The sequence below is a fragment of the Enoplosus armatus genome, chromosome 1 (genome assembly GCF_043641665.1).
Source record: "Enoplosus armatus isolate fEnoArm2 chromosome 1, fEnoArm2.hap1, whole genome shotgun sequence".
Taxonomy (NCBI): Eukaryota; Metazoa; Chordata; class Actinopteri; order Centrarchiformes; family Enoplosidae; genus Enoplosus; species Enoplosus armatus.
The window spans coordinates 29,823,279-29,847,251 of NC_092180.1; the positions used below are offsets into that span (position 1 = coordinate 29,823,279).

Consider the following 23,973-nt stretch of genomic DNA (forward strand, 5'->3'; position numbering starts at 1 on the left):
GCCGCAAGAAAACATGGAGGAAGAGAGTGAAATTATAGATAGAGAGCATGAAGTACGGTGTGGTTATTTGAAACAACTTTTTAATTGAATTTGAAAATTACATATACCGCGATGCAAGATTTCAGAGAGAGCTGCAGGACATTCATTATCAGTGACTTTCTGCTTACTCACCAAACTTCATTCATAAATCCTACAGTTTCGTTTCCCCGTTGGTGTACAAAGGCGCTGTCATAGTGAACTCGCTTATTTTAGACGTTTTAGAAATCAAGAGGGTCTTAAGGTCAATTCATAACAGATTTCGCACAAAAATGTCGCCGTCATAAATGAAGACTTGATCGGACCTTAGTTCAAATTCGATATGTTTGTGTGGAAATGTTGCTGTATTGAAAACGGTGTCTTTCATTCATTCAAGCTTGCAGCCTAACCCTGTCATTTCTCCACTTGCTGGCGCTCACCTTTCCCCATTCTCCTCCCTCCATGAAGGGCAGACAGTCAGTGTTGCTGCAGCCTCTGTCAGCGGCAGGTTTGGCCCCCCAGCAGGCCTTTTCTCCCAGCCTCCGATAGGCCCCTGTGGACAGGAGCTGCTTACAGTAGACCTTCCGCACCTGGACGCCCCCACCACAGGACTGGGAACACTGAAGGGAGGAAGAAGGTTTTATTTCACACACTATCACATACATGACACACACACACACACACACACACACACACACACACACACACACACACACATACACAAACAAAGTCCATACCTGCTGCCAAGGTTCGGTCTCCCAGGCTGGAGGACAGTTCACCTGGTTGCAGGGCTGCAGGATGGCGGGTTTGAATTCCCTGCACTCGTCCTCTGAAACGGTCAGAATATCCTGCTGGTCGACTGACAACAGACGCATGCAAAACACACTCCTGGTCTGTATGCCGACGCCGCAGGACGCAGAGCAGCCGGTCCACGCTGTCGCCTCCCATCTGCAGAGAGAGATATTAGGATGCAAACTCTCTCTAGGAGATGGACTGTGGAACTTGCACTCCATTTTTTTTTTTTTACCTACAGTCTTAAATGATCCCTTTGTGTAAATATACTGTCAAATGAAAGTATTTCCCAAACTTTAAAGTTTTAAAGCTTCTGTCTTGTCATGAATGAAGTACGCCACCAGCACTCACTTGCAGAGAGAGAGAGAGGGTGAGTGGGTGAGAGAGTTATAGACAGAGTAGAAGAGGGAATAGGGGAGCTTACACACCTCACTGTGTTCTCCCTGTTGGTCTCGCAAACTCTCAGGCAGCAGACTACACTCTGTGTGCTGTGTGTGTGTGTGTGTGTGTGTGTGTGTGTGTGTGTGTGTGTGTGTGTGCGTGTGCGCGCGGGACAGAGAGAAATCTCATACATGTGTGTGTAAGGCCCTGCACTCGACAGCTGCTTCCTGTGAATGTCCATTAGAAGAGGAAAGAGCTGTGCGTGAATCAGACGTACCTCCAGTTTGCAAGACTACTAGATGGGAAAATATTTATCTGCTGCCCTGAGATGCAGTGACATAGCATGCACACACACACACACACACACACACACACACACACACACACACACACACATACAAACATACGTTGTCAGAGTCATGATCAGATGCAAGCTCCTGCCACTCTCAGGCCTTCTCTGGCTTACGGCTGTGTGTTTATGTATGGGGGTGGATTACATGCAGAAGATTGATTCCCCCATGGGGATTAATAAAGTAGTAAAGAAAAGTAGTATTCTATTCTAAAGAACAATTTGAAGCAGAGAAATCAGGAGGAAACTATCCACTGACTATGATTTGAGTCAGCGGAGGGCAGATTGATTTACCCTGAAAATATAAAATATCATCCAGATTTGATCATAATCAACTCTGTAACATTTGTCTTTATTGGATGAGCGTCGTTCTTTGCTCGTACAAAATGAAAGCCTTAATCAAGTGAGACTTATTAGGCTTATATTTACAAAATGTTACTCAGACGGAAAAGAACTAGATCGACTAATCAAGTCAATACTCCACAGGATTCCCAAACTGTCGGTGCATCACTGCAGCGGGAGCCCTGTGTTTAGAGAGGATGACGCCGATGATGCACTAGATGAGTGCTCGAGGAAAGAGTACATTCTCTGGGGGAACACACTGTACCACATTTCATGGCAACAAATGCAAATTCCTGTCGTGATATTTCTATCTGGACCAAAGTGTTGGACCGACCAACCAACAGACATCTCCATAGCCACATATCTTGAGACCCCCCCCCCCCTCCTCTAGTACAGAAACTCCTTTCACTCTAGCCATGAAGGGGCAGATGAGGAGAAAGCGGATGATTTGTGGTGAAGGGGTTAACATCCCTTTGCTGTGGTCCAGTCTCAAAATGCATCATTGACATCTGGTCACTCACAGCCGTATCCACCGACTTCAGCCTTCTTTGATACGAGAACGAGATTCGTTAAGAACCGGATTCGAGGATCGGAATCATTAACATTGAAATGATACCTGACCCTACTTGTCCATGCCTGTCTTTTCCTTTGCAAGTCTCAGATCAAATTGAGAAACCAGTCTGATGAAAAGGGGAAAAGAGGAATTGGACGCTTTGGAGCAGTGGCGTAGACAGAAATTGTATTTTGGGTGGGCCGATACAAAAGTGGGTGGGCCATCTTTTCCCAGAAAAATGCATGAAAAGTTAGAAGAAGAAGAAGAAAGAACAAACGTAGACTAAATGAAACACGAGCAACCAGTTTACTTTGCAACGTTCTGCATCACAAAGGCAATAACAGCAAAACACTGCCTGTCCAGGAAGGAAGGTTGGCGTGTCAGAACCAGAGCGCAAATACATTTCAGAGACTTCCTAACAATAAATTAAGTGTATATGTATTTATTTCCATATATAATTTTTTTTTAACATTGATTATTACAAATTGTATTTTGATCAAACTTGGCTGGGTGGGCCCAGGTGAGTAATGTGGTTTGGCCAGTGCCACCCAGGATCCATTACTGGCTGTGCGCCTGCTTTGCAGACTGATTTCTGGAAGATCTTTTGGCTTGTTGGAACAGTTTTTTAGTACCCAGGCAAGAAAGAGTTCATGTAGCAAATGATGACATCAATCAGGGAAAGATATGGAAAAAAAGGATCAAAAGGTTTGAAAATGACTGCTGTTGTGCTTTCTGCCAGAGTCACGCTAAGCCTTAAATCAAGCCATATACAGTGTTCAGCCATTCACTTGCGTGTCGCTGCTTAATGTAAGAGCTGCGTATTATTAGCTGCATGGTAATCCTTTTCCCTGAGCGGGAGGAGAATCCAGACTGTGGGGCTATAATAAGTTGTTAGCCTGCCGAATACGTCCACTGAGCTGCTGGCTTGAAATCTAGACCGGGTTGGTTTCATTAAAAAGGGACATTGGTGGGTAAATCCACCTGAACTCAAACTCTTACTACATTGGGATGCACACCAGTGGCTCAGGAGTTTTTGAGAGCTGGAAAGTTTCAAAAGCCAGCATTTAAGGAAGTAATTATTGAATTACTAGTATTATTCAGCAACTACAGACCTACTGAACACCACACTTACTCTCCCTTTCACAGGAAAAAGTGTTTGGTTGAAAAGTATAGATTTTTTTTTTTTTTTACTGGTGATTCTAGGGCTAGGAAGTCCCGTAAACACTACATGTGCGCCCGCCACAGTTTACGGGGACTGTCGTCAGTCCCAGTGTCTCCCGACTCCAGATGGCTAGCTCTGGCTATCTGATAGTGAAATGAAATGGTCGCATCTATGCGAGGGACGAAAGACTGAGCTCTCGGTTCGTGTTTGTTGGTTACAAGAGGTGGAGCCACTGGATGTAGTCTTTGTGCATCGGCCCCAAGCTTGGAAAAAGGTCAAGATTTTTAGTTTTTGGCTTAAGGCTGCTTCTTTGCGAGCCCGAATTTCCACGGCCTGTAGTGTAGGCACTATGTTAGTCCTGTGGCGTAACACCTGAGGGGGTTTAAAACACCTGTGCAAGTGTACAGCCACTCTAAAAACTACCCATATTTTCTCTATGGTCAAGGTTTTGTTACGTTAAGCTACTTGGTTGGGAGAGAAATGGTGGTTTGGGCGAAAATAACTGCTTGGTAAAGAATAGATCGTGGTCATGGTTTAAAGACCCCCAAGCTCCTCCCTACAAGGTTTTGTGGCTTTACGGTGTCACGTTGCTGTCGCCTTCATAAATGACAGAAGGGTCACAATCCACACGGCCACAAGAGGCCGCTTGCCCGTGAAATGTGAACATGGGTCGTAATTTCAGAATTTCAACAGAGGAATGACGCTGTTGGTTTTCTTGGCCAGTCTTGAAACATTCAAACCCATGACTGCCTGGTTTCGCATGGCAGCACCATCCCATCAGATGTGATCCATCCAATTCAACCAGACATTCTGTTTTATTGTTGGTATGCTTTGTAGCTGCTGTCTAAAAAAACTATGACGGAAATGAAGAAAAGTCTGATTTTAATTACAGTTCATACATCTGTATTTTTTTTTTATTGCGGCATGTAATTTTATAATGTTGTTATCTATGGTTTTCTTTTATTGGTTAGTAACACTGTAATTTCAATGATTTTACGGATGAATAAATTCAACCTACCCTTGAGTAAAAGAATTACTTAACCTGTTGGAGGTGCCTTTCGGTGGACCTAAAACTTGCAGATGACACAACAGCGGTGGGGGGTCTGATTGCAAATGGGGACGAGACAGCCTACACAGACGAAGTCTGCAAACTGGTGGGACGTTAGGATGGTGTACAGAAAACATAAACTCATCACAGACTTCAGGAGACACTGCGAGGATGTCTCCGCTTGAAACGTCAAAGGAGTAGAAGTGGGGAGGGTTTCCTCACATGGACACTAGCAAACCTGTCCGTGACGCTGCTTGTGTCCCTCTACCACCGCTCTACAGAGAGCGGACTGGCATACTGTATTACAGTATGGTATGCCAAGAGCTCTCCAGAGAGTCATAAACACAGCCCGGATAATAAGTGGACTCCCCCTGCCCTTCAGAGCACGCTGCCTCTGCAGAGCCAGCAGCCTTCTGAAGGATGCAACTCACCCATCATCATCATCACCTCTTCTTCCTCTGCTGCCATCTGGAAGGTACTACTGTACACGGCCTCAAAGACCAGCCCCTCCAGCCTCAAAGCAGCTTCTGAATTGACCTCAAAACACTGTCCCCCCCCCCCACCACCCCATCATCACAACACTCCACACCACAGGACTAACTGGAATAGTATCTCCATACAATGAGGAAATGAACATATTTGCATGCAACGTGCAATAATATCTTTATAAATGGCATTTGGTCCGACAAAATCAGACTTGCTGTGCGTAAATAACAGTCCACCTGGAAACGTGTGCACATGGATCAGCCTTATATCCTGCCCACATTCAGCCATAAATGCAACATGAACATTGATGCATAGAAATGAGCCTGCTGATGTGGCACGTCACGTCACGGTGAATCATGGCGGTGTCGCTCTGTCCTGCAATTCTTTAAGGCTATTTGATGTCATCTTTGATTTCTACAACAGCGGACTTTGATTTAAGATTTTAAGTTGGCTTATATCCTTTTAAAGTGAAAGGTTGGGTGATGGAATAGTTAAGGCTCACGACAAGTGTCAGCGCAAATAACAGCTGGTTTGAATGTTTAGGATAACGTGGATCTATATTTTGATATTATGAAATGACATGTGTGCTTCAATTCACCGCCAATTTTTCCCCTGTCTGCAAAGTCTCCGTCCGCACGGCTCAGACATTCTCCCGTCGAGTTTGTTTTTAGAGATCACGGCTTCTGCGTACGCCTCTTTCAGGTCCCGTTTTGTGCGCTCGCAACAGTTATAAATGATAGATGAATTGTGTTTGTTCAATAGCCTGACTTTTTCACCCAGCCCGGCCTGACCGCACGTCTTATTGTGTTTATTCAATGAGGTGCTTGTTTTGGATGGCCAAATATGGGCATATAAATCAGTCTACGAGGAAACAGCTCTCTGCACTGAGACCCAAACCCTCTCACTGCACTCCCAGCAGTAATCCCACTGTTTATTCAAACAAATGCAGGCAGCTCTGTTTAGTTTTCCACCAAACTCCAGCGATGAACTTCATTTCCAAGTTGTTCTCACGCACGAGAAAAATGATTTATTGTTTTCAAAATTTGGAGTCAATTCGTAGCGCAACGTCTCATGTGCATGTAGAAGGCATGAAGGAGTCTTTTAAAGGAGGCTGCGTGTCTCCCCTTTTCTGGATCTAGACTGCAGACACCAGCTTTGATGTTCCGAGGCCTTTTTCCTCCCTTCCAATCAACCTATTACTTGCTTTTATTTATTTATGAATTTAAAAAAAGCTGCCGTCTTCTATCACACCATGCAACAGCAGCTGTGACCAGCACATCCTCCCCATATACCCATATATACCAGATAACACTGATGACTGCACTAATGATTATTGCCACACACTAATGAACAATGTGTGCGTGCAAAACCAATGATAATAGTGCATTTTTTTTTCGATATGCCTTGACATGCATGGCCTATGTCACATAAACTGCCATGACACAACTGCAACCAAAAACCCCCATATCAGATCGGAGTAATCCCGCAGATGGGTGGTGCTGCATCAGCACGGTCAATTATAAATAGCTGTTACTCAGCGGTGATGAGTCTGAGTCCTTGTACCAACCTGCTAATGTTCATACGCGTGACACAGACCTCAAAGTTACACTGGGCACAAGCAGCGAGACCTTAGTCCTCCAGACGGAGCAGCAGCGTGCTTATTCAGGCTCTGTGAGCTTTCTAAGTGGCTTCAGTGACCCTCTGGTCTCTCACCTCGGGGGGCATGGCTCCGGGTTACAGATACGGATCATCACTGGTGGCCTGCTGGATGAATCACACAGAGAGTCCTCCACCTCCTCACCCTGCATCCTGTTAACACACCTCACGACGGCCTTCTGCTTCCCTGGTTAGAGGACATGCACAAGAACCAGTCGGACATGAATGGACGACAAAAGAGCACGGAGCGTTTCGACTGCCAACATCCATTTCTGAAACCTCACCAGCAGCACATGAGGCTGAGCAGGCAGTGAAGCCCCTGTAGTCCCAGCTGTACATTTCCTGTGTTTGGATGTAAGGGGCCCCATGGTCCTGGAGGCCTGAAGAGATACCTGGACCTTGGATACACGGCCCCTGGTTGCAGGGCCTCTCCAGCTGGGGTCTGTCCTCGCCACACTCCTCCTCTGGAAGGTCCACCTCCGTCTTGGTGAAGGAGAGCAGCACCCGGCACTTCACCTCCCGAGTTTGCCTGCCAGGCCCACAGGTGGTGCTACAGGGTGACCAGGGGCCGGGCACAAATCTGAACACAGAGGCAGAGAGCAGACACAGAAAGAGCCATAGCGTTGAAACCAACAACATTTTTTAAATTCTACTTTTGTTTCGCATCTGGTTGCCAAACAGAATTACAAAGGCATCTAATTCACTTCAAAACACTTAACAGGCTACTCTGGCAGAGCTGTAGGGTATGCGTATTAAAGATAACCAGGTATGTTGGAGATGCAGGTCTGATGAAACATCGGAGCTTGCCCTTTTGGAGTTTCCCTCAGACTCCCTCAGAATTCTGCACTTCCGTCCATGAAACCTTCGTCATGACGTCCCGCCTCATTCACTCCTCAACTGTGAGTGAACATCCCAGGTTTAGTATTTAGTATACTAACACGTGCTTCGATTGAGATGCCATATGAAAGTTGTTTTTTAGAGTTTTGAACAGGAAATGGCGCATGACATACTGCAGCCTAGCTCCACCAAAGCTTTGTCAATAAGAGCCAGTGTTGCCATCATCACAGAAATACCTTCAAAGAAGTGAATGATATTCACAGATTGCCAACAATCCTACATCCAATGTAATGCCAGACATAGGAATACTTGTTATTGAAAATCATTTGGGGGGGAAAAGGTGTTGTGTCAATTTCCAGCCATGGAGTAGGATTTACAGACACCCCACTGGGTCTAGATTATTTATGGGCCTAACCACTTTTCTGGGGGAGACCCTGCCAACCAAATTACTTTTGCAGCTAAACCCTACCAAGATCTGAAATCCCCCATCCACCCACCATGACACTTGACAAAAAAAAGCTGATTTGAACAACTCCAGCTGCTTTATGTGATGAAATCTGAAAGGTGCTGCCTGGCAGATGCAGCGGAGGTAATGTGGGACAGTGGGCTTGTTGCGGTGACTGAACAGGAGTGAGTAGAGAGACACAGGTTCCCCCCCGGAGGTCAGACTTTCTGTAGCGTTCTCCTGTGGGGAGGTGGAATACATTTAAAGCTTGGTCACTGAAAGCTTGGTTCAAGCTCGGTCACAGAATTTCAGACTGGTGACAATTGAAAATCTGCGAAAAATGAGCAAAGAAACAAATGAAAAGGTCACCAGACCTCAACCCGACAGAAGACCTATGGGACAGTGTTCTTCACCACCATCGTCGAAACACAAAATGAAGGAATTTCTTTTGAAAGAACGCTGTTCATCCCAGCCAAGTACGAGTTGTCCAACGCACAAGCTGCAGCTCAGCATCTCTCCCATATTTAATGGGTCGCATGACATCAGAGACAGCAAAAAGCTTAATGGCGCTAATTAACGTTCGGCTACCCCCACCGGTCAGGTAACGTCGGAGTGGTCACTTGAGAGTTGAAGCGATGCTGCTGTATGGGCTGAATGTATTTTTCCTCGCTGACGGAGGACTTGTCTGGAGCTTTTTGATGGTGCAGTTGGTGGAGTTAGGTGACCTTTCTACACGTCGGGACAATTCTTTCTTAAGAATGTGGCCAAACTGTACAGATGCCATTTACTGTCCATCGGACGTGATCACAATGTGACCACCTCAAGATGTGGTCTGGTCGCATTACCTCTGTATGAATTCTGCATTGTACGTGTTTTTCTAATCCAGGCAATGCAGATACAGATGCATGTTAATATCAGGTGTAAACGGGGCTATTAGAGTTCATATAAATGAATTTGACCTGACAGCTGAAGTTCTAAACATGCAGAAGTGCTTTGAGAAGTGTCTATGAACGTTTCGCGAGTTTGAAATGTTTTAACTTTACAAGCTGGCATGGGATGTGCACGGCACGAGGACAGGAGGGCTCTGCAACGGGTGACTGAAACCACCGAGAAAATCCTTGGTACCCGTCCTCCGAGCATCAGCGGTATCGGAGAGGTGAGGCGCCTGCGTAAGAGACAAACGTCAGGCAAGAGATACAGAAGTATCCGCTGCTGTGCCACCAGGCTCCAGAACAGCTTCTTTCCTCAGGCTGTGAGCTGTTGTAAAATGACCATTAAACAAATCCTTGAACCCTTGGCTGAATAAACACAAAAGGTCCCGTGGTCAAATTTGCAAGAATGATCCAAGACGGAAAAACAAAATTCACCTCGCTTCCGCCATTATTCACGCAACCACAAGTAAGTGTCAAGTGTTGTGTTTCTCTGGCAAGGGCAGCCTCTCTTAAGTCAAGTTTAATTAAGTACGCAACGTATTACAAGCTTTTCAGAGCCACCTTTCATGTCTTCAGGGGTTTTTGTGTTTGCGTTTGGTTGATTTTTGCTGAAATGTTCCTTTAATGCAGGGAATCTTCCAGAGCTGATCTTCACATGATCACCCTCAAACTAACGTGGCTCACATAAGATTTAGTTTGGCTACATGTGATGAAGATTTGCAGGTGTCCGTGCAATGTGCCTGCTCTGTGTGTATATGTGTGTGTGTGTGTGCAGGAAGATCCTGAAGGGCATGTTTGCGAAGAGTCTGATGAGTGTATGTGTGTCTGCCAAGTGTTTGAGGCGTGTGTGAGCTCTGAGGGCTGATGGATCCCAGGGAGGCTATCAGAGCTGACCATGCCCAGAGCAGCAGGCAATAATCACATGCTTATCATCAGCAGCGGAAGGAGAGGAAACAGAGCTGGGCAGAGTCACACAGCCCTGGATAAGCACTGGGTGTGTGAGTGTGTGTGTGTGTGCAGGGCTATGTGCCTAAAAAAAAAAAAAAGTGAATTTAACATGAACAAAGAGTGCATATATACTGCATATACTGACAATATACAGCCGTGGCCAAAAGTTTTGAGAATGACACAAGTATTGGTTTTCACAAAGTTTGCTGCTTCAGTGTTTTTAGATCTTTTTTGTCAGATGTTACTATGGTATACTGAAGTATAATTACAAGCATTTCATAAGGTTCAAAGGCTTTTATTGACAATTACATTGAGTTTATGCAAAGAGTCAATATTTGCAGTGTTCACCCTTCTTTTTCAAGACCTCTGCAATTCGCCCTGGCATGCTGTCAATCAACTTCTGGGCCACATCCTGACTGATGGCAGCCCATTCTTGCATAATCAATGCTTGGAGTTTGTCAGAATTCGTGGGTTTTTGTTTGTCCACTCGCCTCTTGAGGATTGACCACAAGTTCTCAATGGGATTAAGGTCTGGGGAGTTTCCTGGCCATGGACCCAAAATTTCAATGTTTTGTTCCCTGAGCCACTTAGTTATCACTTTTGCCTCATAGCAAGGTGCTCCATCATGCTGGAAAAGGCATTGATCGTCACCAAACTGTTCTTGGATGGTTGGGAGAAGTTGCTCTCAGAGGATGTTTTGATACCATTCTTTATTCATGGCTGTGTTCTTAGGCAAAATTGTGAGTGAGCCCACTCCCTTGGCTGAGAAGCAACCCCACACATGAATGGTCTTAGGATGCTTTACTGTTGGCATGACAGAGGACTGATGGTAGCGCTCACCTTTCCTTCTCCGGACAAGCTTTTTTCCGGATGCCCCAAACAATTGCAAATGTTTTTTGTGGGATTAAGTTCATTTTCATGGCAAAGAGGGACTTTGCAATTCATTGCAATTCATCTATTAGTATATGCAAATTGCCATCATAAAAACTGAGGCAGCAGACTTTGTGAAAATTAATATTTGTGTCATTCTCAAAACTTTTGGCCACGGCTGTATATTCTTTCAGACGCGCACAATTAAAAAATGTCGGTCTGAATGACGTAAAAGTCACGACAGCACTGCACTGACATTTAACATGTCGCTCTCCATCTCTTATGCGCAAATAAAACAGAATCAGTTGAATAAACTACGAAACGCCGCAAAGGAGCCAGTTTTAAGTATGAAGGCGAAAGAATGCGTGTGAATATCTGTGTGGAGTGGAAATGCTGCTTGGTACGTTAGCTTTTTACTTCTGCTGATTCCATTTACGCTTCATACATCATAAAAGTGGTGTTCATTAGTGAAGATTATCTTGCTGAACAAAACGTGTAGGTATCATAAACCTTTGTTTTGCCACAGAGCTTATTTTCTGCAACAGTCCAAAATCCCATGGAACAATCCTATTGGCTTTTAGTCGAGGGAACCAGGGGCGATGCTAACCTTCCGGGTTGGCCTACAGAAATACGTCACCCCTGGAGTGCTCTACAACTCTTATATTACAGCTGTCAGACTGTTGTTAATGTACTGCAGCAAAAACAACACAGTGGCAGTGAATGAGGAGTGAATTGAGAACGATGAGGGGAGCAGACTCAGTCTGCACCTGAAACTCACAAAAGCGCTTTTAGACACGTTTTTTTGTATTGCCATCTTTGTGAGGATCAGTTTCAGTTTCGAACCGTCGTAGTGAGGACAATTCTGCATTGTGGGGACATTTCGGCCACTCCTCTCTACTTTAAAGGACTGCCTCAAGGTTACTTGGAGGTTTAGGTTGGGGTTAAGCATTTAGTTGTGACGGTTAAGGTAAAGGTAGGGGCAAGTGAATGCTCACAAGTGACGAAAGTCAAGAAATGTAGGTATTTGGGGAAATGTCTAAAATGCTCCTTTACTCTCCAAGCATCTGAGTGGGCGCATCGGTGTACATATTTGATTGACAGCTGAGCTGGCAGGGACACATTGCTACTGCTGCTAACTGTAGCTTGCCAATCAAAACCAATTTTTGCATCTAAGTCGACTGATTACTGTCGACATTTGCAGGTTTGGCCGTGTGTAAGCAGGTCTTTAAGTGTGAGTCAAAGTGAAATAGGTTTTATGGAGCAGGTGATTGGGGACGTGCTCATTTATTGTTGAGGCAGCTGATGAGGTTTTGATGATTTGCAGACTTTGCAGGAGTTTCTTCACCTATTAAAAATGGACTTTATTCTGTTGAAAATAGATCATAACCTTAATTTCAACGGCATTTCGACAACTACGCAGCAGCTCCTGCAGGATCAGGTTTACTTCTGCCTACGACCGTACACGGCCATCTCTGACATGGACATGGACAGCAAGGCAGACAGAGGGACGCTTATGCAGCTCTATAAGTCCATACTGCATTGTCTGCATTGTCATACATTTTGGGTAGCGTGTGGACACGAGCATCACAAGAAATTTACCTCGCTTATTTGTGGGAGGTATCATTTGGTTTGTGTGGGAAAGTATCATTTGGGCTTTAGTCAGTATGTTGACGGTTACTGTTTTATGCAAATACGTGTAAATGTGTGTAAATTTGTGTTGTACTCACGTGGGGTCCTCTGTAGCAGTTTGGTGTTCCTCCAGTTCGTGGGCTTGTTTCAACCAGGGCACCTTGGCCTCCACTGGCAGGGATTCTGACAAAGAGGCAGATGTTAGTTGCTGTCCCAGTCTGACACCAGTGATCCCAACTGGACCAAAGAGATTCTACTTTCAGGTAAACTTGAAGCTATTATGTATCTATATTATATTAAAGCTACAACCATAATTTTGAAAGTGAACAATGATCTGAGCCTAAACTCTCCCCGTGCCAAGTAAACTCAATGATTTCCCCTCCGATAAATGAGATTTTATCTTAGCTTGCATAATATAATCACTCCAAACAAAGATGAGGACACATTGTCAGTCAGCTGACAACACAGAATCAACATAAGGTCTGGACGATAAATCCTTGAGGTTGGGGCCAAATTGCCTGGGTATGCATTGAAAACTGTGCTTTTAGAAATACAGGTAACACCCAAGAACGCCAACTCAACTGCAATAAGGGACTGCATGAAAATATGTAGGTAGGGGCTGAATCTTATAGAAGGCTGTTTTTGAAAACGATGGCCCTCCCCAACAATATTAATGCTTTCTTTGGACCCTGAAGAGTGTTGGCAAGTGGCTGTGGTATAAGTGGGATAATAGCCTCCACGTCACCCGTTACAATCATGGAATGTACAAATGTGGAGGGCAGGAACCATCAAATGCGAATCCCGACCAATCTCCACACATCAGAGACAGGTCAGGTCAGGTCTCATTATCATTCTGAGATGAGGGGGCAAAATGCTAACACACAGAAGGAGGGAAGGGGAGGAGATGGCCAATGGCAGACTTATCCCAACATCCTATAGCCGGCGAGTCAGACCACGTATGGCCAAACATACGTTCATGAACGAAGGCACGCAATTTCAGAACCTCACAAGAGACAACTGTAAATCTGGGGAAAGAACACTTGTCTTTCTCCCCCAAAAAAGTCAGACCAATCTCTCTCCCCCTCTAGTCATTTTTGTACAGTCCCTAACATTGTGTTTCCGGTCAAATAAAGCATAAAGTCTGAGTGTGAGAGAGAGAGAGAGAGAGAGAGAGAGCTCAGTTTGTCGTCCGCCTAATGCTGTGAGCATTTAGAGACGTACAGTGTACATGCATGTGAAACTGTGAGCTTCTTTGGAGAGAAAGACCTGCTCTAACCGTAAAATGTCCCGAGATAATTTGGCGCCATATGAATAAAATTGAATTGAACAGCTTGTCAAGAATCTTTGATGAGCATGGGGTGCATGTTATGGTGGAAGATGGGTCATAAATCATCATCATTCCACATGATGGAAGCAGATGCAAATGAAGCTAGTTTTCACGGCGAAGGCGGTGACAGTGGGCGTTAAGGACAGCAAAACCACATCTAACGCGCTCTCAGCGTGACTGGCAAAGTGTTGTTCAGCCGGCCATGTATCACATGCTTGAAGAGCACACAGAATCCATGAAGACATGTTAACACATTTTATGTAACAGAGAGAGAGATGAAAGGTACAGAGTGAGGATGGGGAAATATATTTCATAGGTAATCATATGCCAATATTAAATCAATTTGATTTGCCAGATTTAATGTGACTTTGGCATAAGCCACGCCCACTTACGCTCTTCTATCCGGAAGTGGGCGTAGCTTGCGCCCGCCGGTTGATCAGATACAGATAATGGCGACTCTGCACACCTCTGTTGATGAGGGGGAGGCGTATGAGAATGGTGAAATACTCATGTGAAAGAACACAACCTAACTTGTATTCAGAGACACACCTCCCCATTGTAAGAAAGAGGGATAGATCGATAGAGGTACTTTGCTGTGCTCATTTGCACTGGGGTTTCCAGCTCCGAGCGAAAGAGGCGGGCTTCTTACCGGCTACATAACCTGAACCATGAATGAAGCATTGAGATGAGATGAGACGGTCAGGTGATGTTCAACAAAGTGGAATGTAAACAATATAATCACATATCTAGAACATGACAAGCTTTCAAAAAACTAGAAATAATAACAAATAGGAGCTAGTACAGACACAGCCTCTCACGTCAAGTCATCTCATGACACTTTACATATAGAGCAGGTCTAGACCGAGTCTTTATAATGTTATCACGGAGACCCGACAGTTCCCACCGTGAGCAAGCTCTTGGCAACAGTGGAAAAACTTCCTTTTAAGAGGCAGAAACCTCGAGCAGAACCAGACTCTAGGTGGTGGTGGCGGGGGGGGGGGGGGGTCAGAGAGAGACACGTAGAGACACAGACACAGACAGACAGAGAGCTGTCTGGTACTGATAAATCCCTTCCTCTATCTGACAGGGGAATGTTTATACAATAAAATATACAAAAATAAAAAATAAAGATACATATTTGTGACTTTTAAACACCTGTCCATTATGGGTCTTTCTGTCAATTAGTGTCCTACCTCTGGGCTTGTGGCAGGCGATAGGGACCAGGCAGTCTTCTTTAACGTGAGGTTTGAGTGACGCGTCGCAGCCTCCGATGTGCTGCCCACGATGGTCGATGCACAGGACCACCCGGTAACGCAGACCACGGCCACACGTCACTGTGCACTGCAGTGGGATGGCAGCAAAACACATCAACTCACGTGTTATACATTTTACAAGTGACATCATCATCATCATCATCATCAAAAAGTGATAAATGCTGCAACTGAGTTATTTTTTTTTATCATTAATCCAGTGGTTCCCAACCCTTTTTTGATTCGATGTCTAATTGTGATCACCACCAGTGGGTGAATTTTGCACCTGCAATAAAGCCCTTTGGCGCTTGGGAGACTGAGATCGGATGAGTTTCCCCCCTTTGCCAGCGTAGATGGCTGCTGTGAATTGACTTACTGACCTGAGACCACTCCATGGCCACCCACTGGGGGCAGACGAAGGCGTTGCAAATCTGTCGGGTCGAGGGTCGAGGGGAGTGGGTGCACTTCCACTCCTCCACCAGGGAGAACTGTCCCTGGGTGTCCTCTTCCACACACAGCACGCTGCGATCCTGCCAGCCGCCGCCTTCACCACAGGACACCGAGCACTGGGTCCAGGGGCCCTGCTCCCAGCTGCACGCAGGACAGGGGCCAAGTTCACTCAATGCTTTCTCAGGTCCTTTAAAAATGTAATCTAACAGTGTGTGGTAACATGACCTAAATTTTTCATAAAGCAAAACACCATATATGATTACATCTCTGGATACTGAAAGTCAATTCTAAGTAAAGAGATTTACATCACAGGGAGTTCATGTTATCTTTGGGGTGAGGCGAAAGGGAAAGTTGTGCGCGGTGTTCTGAAAACAGCTGGGAGTTTATTATTACGACAAGGTCAGCAGTGACACGCAGCTCATTTAGGTACTTTAGAAGCCTTAGCGCTGCAATTTGCATCAAAATCACACAGCTCAACAGAGTCACAACTCATCTGAGGACACGGACACGATACGCATATTTTTAGATTCAGTAGGACTTACACATGAGGGAGATATAATTATCAGACGACATGAATAAACATCCATAAATCCACTTAGATCACGGGAATGTTTTTCGGTTTTCTGCAGTATCAAAGTAATCCATAGCTGTTTTGTCAAATTTGCCAAATGGAGGTAAAATTTAAAAAAAAAAAAATAATTACAGGAGTTTCAAAATCCAGAAATATTTGCATATTCATATATTTTCATTACTCAGAATGAGTCCCATCAACATGATCCCAGGGACGCTGACATTAAGAACCTGTGGACAAGTGGGGACAGGGTGCCCACAGTCTCAGGAAAACAGAGCCCTTACATCTTGATCAGGACCATTTCTACGAAGATCTTCCTTAAATCGCGTGATGAGCTTAATTTTGATCTGATCTCTGTGTCTGTGACACTTTCTCACGGCTAATGTCCAGTCCACCTTGCATTTAAGCTTTAGAATGGGCTGTCGACGATTGCACCCAGACCCCCAATGACATTCCCTCACAAATGAAGGAGGGCGAGGACAATTATGAGGCGGTATTATAACAATTAAGGCTGCTCCTCACAGTAGGACTTGTCATACTATGATGTAATCAGATAATTGCGGCTATTAGCTGCAATTCCACTGCCAGTGGGGCATCAGCCAGAAGCCAAGATAGACTATGGTCTGCCCATAGTCTATCTTGGTTTCTCCTGCTCGTGCTGTATGTTGAAAGAGAACCGATGCACCTAACTAAATGACAGACAAGTAAAACACTAATTTGCTTTACACACAATAGAAATATTCCATTTACCCTGAAAAGGGATGGCAAAGAAACGGGTGCCAGGCTTTCAGTGTTGGAGGCATTACAACTCCCTGCAGAAACAGCCTTTGCCTTTCTCCTCCCTTGAAACTAGGATGTCAGCAGCCGTGTTCATGATGCATCTCTGATTAGTTTAACACAATCTACAAACTCCACCTTGTATGCTGCTAATTTGGTTTGCCAAATATGTTTATGTTTTGTTTTCCCAATGTGTCACATTCTTATACTGCACAAAAGTCATAGGGTGGTGGTTGGGCTAGGTGACCCTGGAGACTTTATTTCTGGTGGACGTGGGGTACTCACAGCCTCAGTATTTCTAACATCCTGGCTACAGCCCTGACTAAAACACCTGGTTAAAGCCCCCCTCTACCCAGAAATATATTTTGCTTATTGCTCCTTGACTTGGATGCTTGAGCTTCACCGAGCAGAATGATGCACAGTTTTGTGCAGAGTTTGACACTAATAAGCTGTTTTCACGTTCAGCTGCTGAAGGGGGACAGTTTCTCTGCGCTCACCTTTGTTTTTAATACTATATTTACAGTTTTCAGTCTTACAATGACAAAACACATTGCAGGGACACACAAAACAATAAAGGAAAATACAATACCAAGTGGAACGCAAACAAAACAAAAAGACTGCCAGTCAGTTCTCAAGATTACGTTTCAAAAATGTGGCTGCAATCGTCTTGGGAGCAAGGTAAAGATGCATAAATAAATGAATCGAGTTAAACACCACACCCACTCGTGTAGCCAGGGAGGTCTGAGACTTCATGGATGCGGGGTAATATGACACTGTGTCAAGAAAGGTCCCCATGTTGTCTCAAATCTATTCTGTGTATAGGCTTTGCGCAGATGCAGTCTTTCTATTTGGATGATAGACATCAACATCTCGTTGAGCCAATGCGCAAAGCAGAGTGGAGTGGCAGACTTCCAGATCAGGAGAATAACGATTCTTAGCAACCACCATTCCTAGGTGCGGAGCAATCTGCATGTTGTACGGCAGCTCAAAAGTCTCCGCAGAGCATCCAGTGAGAGAGCCAGGTTGTGGTTGGGCTGAATGTCTCCGGAATGAATGTCGACTCTAATATTGCATTCCAAAAGTTGTGTAATGCAGGGCAAAGCCGGAAAAGATGTGCTAGTGATCCTTCAGCAGAGCTACCCTTGTCGCATTCAGGAGACACTGATAGGAAGATTCGGTTTCAGTTTTGTTTTTTGATTAACGCGATCTATGCATCACCTTGTACTGGACTGACCTGTAGTGTGAGTTAATAAAACAACAGTGAACCCAGGACATTGCCTCTTCCCAGAACTCCGCTGATATCTGAATTCAGGTCACTGGCCCGGGCTACCCTAATAAACTCTGAAGAATCCGAAGTAGTAAGTCAGTTGGGGTGGTCACTTTTCCATTATTTAGTGTTTGACTTGAAGATATCGAAAAAAAAATGTGAAATTCAGTAAATTGACCCACTAAAGGCATGACTTTGCACTTTCTCCAATTTATAGTATAACCAGAAATACTCCCAAAGTATTCTAGTAGGATGGGAATAGAGGCCGCTGGGTCGGCTGGACAGACAAGGAGATCATCTGCGTACAGAGTCACATGCCAGGGGCCCTGTTCTTAAAAAGTATCTCTAATCATTCTCAGCAATGTAGGATGGTTCTGCAGCTAGTAATCCTTTTTCAACCACTTCCAATGTACCTCGCTCAACTTTTTTCATTCATTTTTGATGCCTTGAAGGAGCCACAAGATTGGGCACTGAGCAACAGAAGACAGTTGCATTACAATTAAACACAAACTTAACATTCAAACTGGCAGCCAACAACAAGAAATCGAATAAACAGTTAACAAGTATGTGAAGAAAACCGCCATCCAGTGTTTGCCAAACAAAGCAGAGTGGCCACGTCGGGGACCGCCTGCCAAAAAGTGGAGGAAAAACACCTCCAACTTACAGCCCATCATTGGCACGCACACATTACAGAACAGGTTGAGTACAGAAGAAAAAAAAACAGGTTTAGACTCTCTTCACGCTCTTCAAGTTTTGTCTACAAAATTCTTCACTTCAACCGGATTGAAGCAGTTTCACTTGCCCTTCGCGGTGAACATGGAGCCTGGCCGGGAAACGTGAAGCTCCATCATTGCTCCATCACCTCCGCACTGTAGTCGGGGGAAGATTAAGATTGTATTACCTTTGTATTCCATCTACCGCTGCCTCCCAAGCCACAGAATCTTTTCTTTCTCCTGTGCCAGATGCAGCCGTGCAATTATCATGCAGAGCCTTCCGATGGTTTGGGCTGCTGTGTGCGGTGCGCCCTGTCGATGACTACCGGCTTGGAAAAGTTATCATCCCCCAGCAGCTTGGGAATCAGGTTGACAAATTCGGTTGGCCTCCCTTTTCTCCTCGCCTTCTGGGACGGCTACAATCTTTATGTTGCTGCACCTGGATCTCCCTTCTAGATCTGAGAGCTTGGCTTTGATTTTCTGTGGTGGACAGCCTGTCAGTGGGATTCTGGAAACTCTGCTCAAACTTGTCAACTGAAGAGACAATCATTAAAAGGACTGCAGGAGTTTGTAGTTCGACATTTTCTTCCAAATAAGTGGAAGCTCGTCTTCCGCTGGTGACATGTCTGGAGGTTTCTTGCTAGCTAGGTCACGACTAGCGGCAGCATCGGCAAGCAGGTGAGCAACTTTTCACCTTTCCCCCTGGTACAGTTTTACGAGACATGTCCACTTCCACTTTTTGATGGCGCGAAAAAGAAACAGACGGCGGAAATCTTGACAACAAAAACAGAGAGTCTAGCATTTAAGAAGGCAGTTTTTGTAGTAGGATTTGGTGTGTCACGTCTACGCCCTACTCTCATGGGCATCCCCCCTTTTAGGATCACCATGAATCTCAGTTTAACACCTGGACGTGCCGGCAGGGTTTGCGATATCACATTTTGTTTGGAAGCCAATCATGGTCCAACATGCAACTTCTATGTTGATCAAAAACTACTTTTCCCACAAAAAGTACTCACAGATGCAAATTAGCTGTATATGAACATATTTTTTTTTTTTTAGAAGACAGGGTTTCTTCAAGACCAAAATGCCAGGTCCAGTTGTCTATGACTGGAAACCTTTACTTTGCCTATACTGGAAATGGATGACTGAGAATCTTCATAGCTGTTGTTTTTAAGCCTTTTCGTTTTAGCTTCCCTTTTAGCCCTTACAGTTCCTTCAGGAATTGTAACATTCTAGTTACAGGTGCTGTCTCCCATTCTTTACTCTCGTTTGCGACCAGGTTTCCCGCAGCCGTGTTCACGTTGCATTTGTGATTAATTGAATGTAAACGTAAATGATAATGTTTCAACATACTCAACTTCAGCGTGATTATCTGGGTGCTGATTCCTCAAGACGGGAACGTTAAATCATCATTAGGACAGCACTCCAATTGAATTAAATTAAAATGCGTCAAGGTTGCAGGCAGGTACCCTTCCTCAGCAAATGAATCCAACCAATAAATCATTTAATCAGACCTCTGTCCTGCCGGTGATTTTTACTCAAATGAGGCCATTTCCTCACTTGTTAAGCTCCCAAAACACAAACCAAGGACCAGGGATTTTTTTCTTTACTGTGGACCACAGGCTGTATATAAAGATGGACGGCATGTCTCCACTTCCTCCCACCGTACAAAAATGAAGCAAAAATATCCCGGATACGGCCGCTGCCATCTTGTGCTGGTGACGTCATTCCGAGCCATTGCCAGCATCACCGGCTTCACTTTTGGGGAGCTGTCATGTCGTCCACCTTTATATACAGTCTATGTTGTGGACACAAATAATTATGGGTAAAAACAATACTACACTATTTACGCTAATGTTATCAATGACAAACCGCACAATAAATATTCAGTGCTACACAGTGTAATAATAACATACATGCATTGTTACATTATTTGACATGTCAGTGGAGATCAGGAATCAATCACAACTACTTTTGGGAAGAAATATATAAAGAAATATGCAAAACTGGTGCGCTCCCTCTCTCCAGTGAGAGCTTTACTTGGGAGACAGCTTTTTAGTGACTGTTGAAGATGATGAATGAAAACCTTTTTACCATTTGCACCTTCTCCATGTAAAATGGTGGTCGGTTGGGGGTGGGTATTTAAATTTTTCTTTTGGCTGAAGGGAGGATAGTCAAGACTTTTTTGGATGAGCATATTTTATTTTCTATTATGGCCTTCCCTGTGATTCATTGGTAAAAAAAACAAAAACAAATCTCCGTTGTTCATAAAAGGTGCTCACCATATTCAAGGGACAACAGTCCTTTCTCTACATCAGGGCTTTTGTTTTTCCATCACAATTAACTAACAGCTTTGACATGGACAGAATAGAAACAGAATACACAGGGATCTTTATTAGGGATTAGAGTATGTCATTTTTGCAGTAGTCACCACCCTCACTCTTTGGCCAATCGGGGGCAGCAGAAGCAGCAAACGTAACACTTAACTTAAGTTGATATTGGCAAACTTGTTAGCAAACAGTTGCACATCCCATTTACACATCCAAGCGGACACAGAGCCTTTTCTTTTGCTGTTGCTGGTGTTGCTGGTTACTTCAGGGTGCATCAAAGGATGCTTTCCAATCAGTAATCATATCATGGATTTCTGAACCCTTTCTGCCGCCTCCTGTGTTACATCTCATCCAACCGCCTGTCCAAACTGGTTCACTGCTGTCTTCCTTCTAATTTTTTAAATGAGAGACTGTAAGGATTACTCACCGAGGCAGCGGTTGGAAGTGATCATATGGCATCACCTCTTTGAATCCATCACTGGAGGAGACAAAATGTTACAAATCGCTGTAAGTTTATGATCATATCATATCCAGATAACAGCCTAGATGTCATAAGAATATTGGGAAAGCATATATGATAAGCGTAAGCCCACACAGATTGCATATTAACAGCAGTTTGGCCTTCAAGGTTACAACAAAGTAGTGCCAAAAGAAAATGCTCTGAACTGCTGATTTAGCATTTCTGCTCCATTATAGCCTATTGATTAAATCTCCATCAATCCATCCCTTCATAAAAGAAGCACTGAGATGTGCTACGAGGATAATTAGCTATTTCATACATATTTTTTTTCTAGCAGGTGCGAAAATTGTAATGATTTGGCTTGGAAATCTCAGCTCTACCTGATGAAATCCTAAGCAAAGTCCACCCAGCAATGCCAAACAAAGCATGTGGGAGTAATGAGGGTTGAACCTGGTTCGAGGTTGATTCTATGCATATTGTCATGAACAGCAGAAAGCTCTCAAATTCAAGTCCTGTCAAGGAGTCCTTGTGCTAAAACACTGACAGTTTTTTAGGGATTTTGATTTAGTAGTTTAGCTGGACTGGGAATAGTTCAACATTTTGGCATTTTGGGATCAGTACAGAGCTGGAGCCAGGATATGGTGAGCATAGCTTAGCATAAAGACAGGGAAACAGGGGGAAAAAGTAAGCCTGGCCCTGTCCAAAGCGAAAAAATACACCTACCAACACCTCAAAAGCTCACCAAAAACACACCGTACCCTGTTTGTTCAATCCATGGGCGAACCACATCCTGACCATATTGCTGTACTCGACACACAAACATGAGAGTATCTCATTCTAAATGAATACAAAATACTTACCCCAAATGCTGAACTAATCATTTAAGACATAACGGACTGTCGATCTATCATTACCCTGTAATGTGAAATGTTTTTTCGCACTGCCAGCCTCACTGAGAATCAACAGTCGAAATCTCTCTACAGATTTTTGCTCATTACTTGTACAACTGCAGCCATTATTTGGCTAATTTTACGTGTATGCTTGCCATATACATATGCTTAATTATTTACTATATGTGCTGCTTGCTCAGAACGGTTGTATTAACGCTCATAACTTTGGTGAAGTCCCAAAAACACAGATCGGTTACTCCTCTCGACCCCCGCGAAGAATACCTGCTTCTGGAACATCAACGTCACATTACCGTAAACACTAACTATATGTAAACAAGCTGATAGAAATTCACTTAGGACATACTAAATTTATGTTTGCACAATTATGTTTAAACCTGTTTAACAATTATACTCACATCACACAATCTCACTCTTTACATTAACACTCAACTCATCTAATTTACAGCTAGTGCTTGTGCACGTTGCTCTTAGCATTTGCTATTCATGTTAAGGAACATCTTTTCTATGAGCATCGTCCCCCTTACCTCTCTGGGCAGGGGTCCATGTTGCACTCCTTGAGTTTTGGTGTGGGTTTGGTGTTTTCGGGATAGCTGTTACACTGGTGCTCAGGCACGGACTGGTTGGATCGGATGTCTGTACACTCTGCAGAGTTCAGCTGATAGCCTGGGGGAAGAAAGCAGACCCAGGCTGTTTAATTGCAGTTACTGGAAAAACTTGAAGATAACAACAGATGAAGCTGGATAAACTACAGCTGAGGATCAATAAAAAAAAAAATTTAAAAAAACAAACTCACTAAAACAACATCAAGTCATTATTCAAACACAAAGACGCCTGTTGACAGTCACTGTACACTGACAGGTGGACAGCTCACCTCCTCCACAGGTGACCGAGCAGGGGAAGAAGTCAGTCTCTCTCCACTGGTATCTGATTGGCTGGTAGAAGAGAAATTGGACAACTGTGTCCTTGGAGCCTCCGTACTTCATCTGTACAACATGTAGGGTGGATGAATGGTAGAGAAGAGGTAGAGGATATTAGAGTACAGGATAGAGGAGTAGTACAAGTAGAAGATCCCACTGGGGCGAATCAAGGAGAAGAATCATGTTGATACTTCGGCACTACTCCACCAATGATGACAGGTGAATAGTGTGATTCTTACGACGTTTTTGACAAGTCTGAGAAAATGACTGGAGTGACACCATGTAAGTAATCTCAGTTTGAGATACATTATTTATGACATATGCATACACAAAAAACCTGAGTTACAAACTGAGGGAGTGGAGTTTGAAGAACGTGGATGCTTTTGGAGCTTGACCCATACGGCTGGCTAAAAGTCTAAGATATTTCTGCCTAGACATTTTTTTCGCCCACAGTTTTTCTGGACTCTACATCCCTCCATTTTCCATAACCGCTTATCCCTTTGCAGGGTCATGGTGGGCTGGAGCCAATCCCAGCTGACGTTGGGCGAGAGGCGG

General features: G+C 44.3%; 1 protein-coding gene across 1 annotated transcript in view; it reads right to left on the reverse strand.

Moving 5' to 3' along the window:
- adamtsl3 (ADAMTS-like 3) overlaps positions 1-23,973 on the reverse strand; it is a 190,147-nt gene that overhangs the window by 26,683 nt on the left and 139,491 nt on the right. The window contains exons 10-19 of the mRNA XM_070906035.1: positions 23,373-23,484; positions 23,026-23,164; positions 21,558-21,608; positions 15,403-15,613; positions 14,966-15,113; positions 12,544-12,628; positions 7,069-7,364; positions 6,842-6,971; positions 753-963; positions 456-635 (exon numbers count right to left, since the gene is read on the reverse strand). Coding sequence (XP_070762136.1) covers positions 456-635; positions 753-963; positions 6,842-6,971; positions 7,069-7,364; positions 12,544-12,628; positions 14,966-15,113; positions 15,403-15,613; positions 21,558-21,608; positions 23,026-23,164; positions 23,373-23,484 — 1,563 coding nt within the window. The remainder of the gene's footprint in view (positions 1-455; positions 636-752; positions 964-6,841; positions 6,972-7,068; positions 7,365-12,543; positions 12,629-14,965; positions 15,114-15,402; positions 15,614-21,557; positions 21,609-23,025; positions 23,165-23,372; positions 23,485-23,973) is intronic.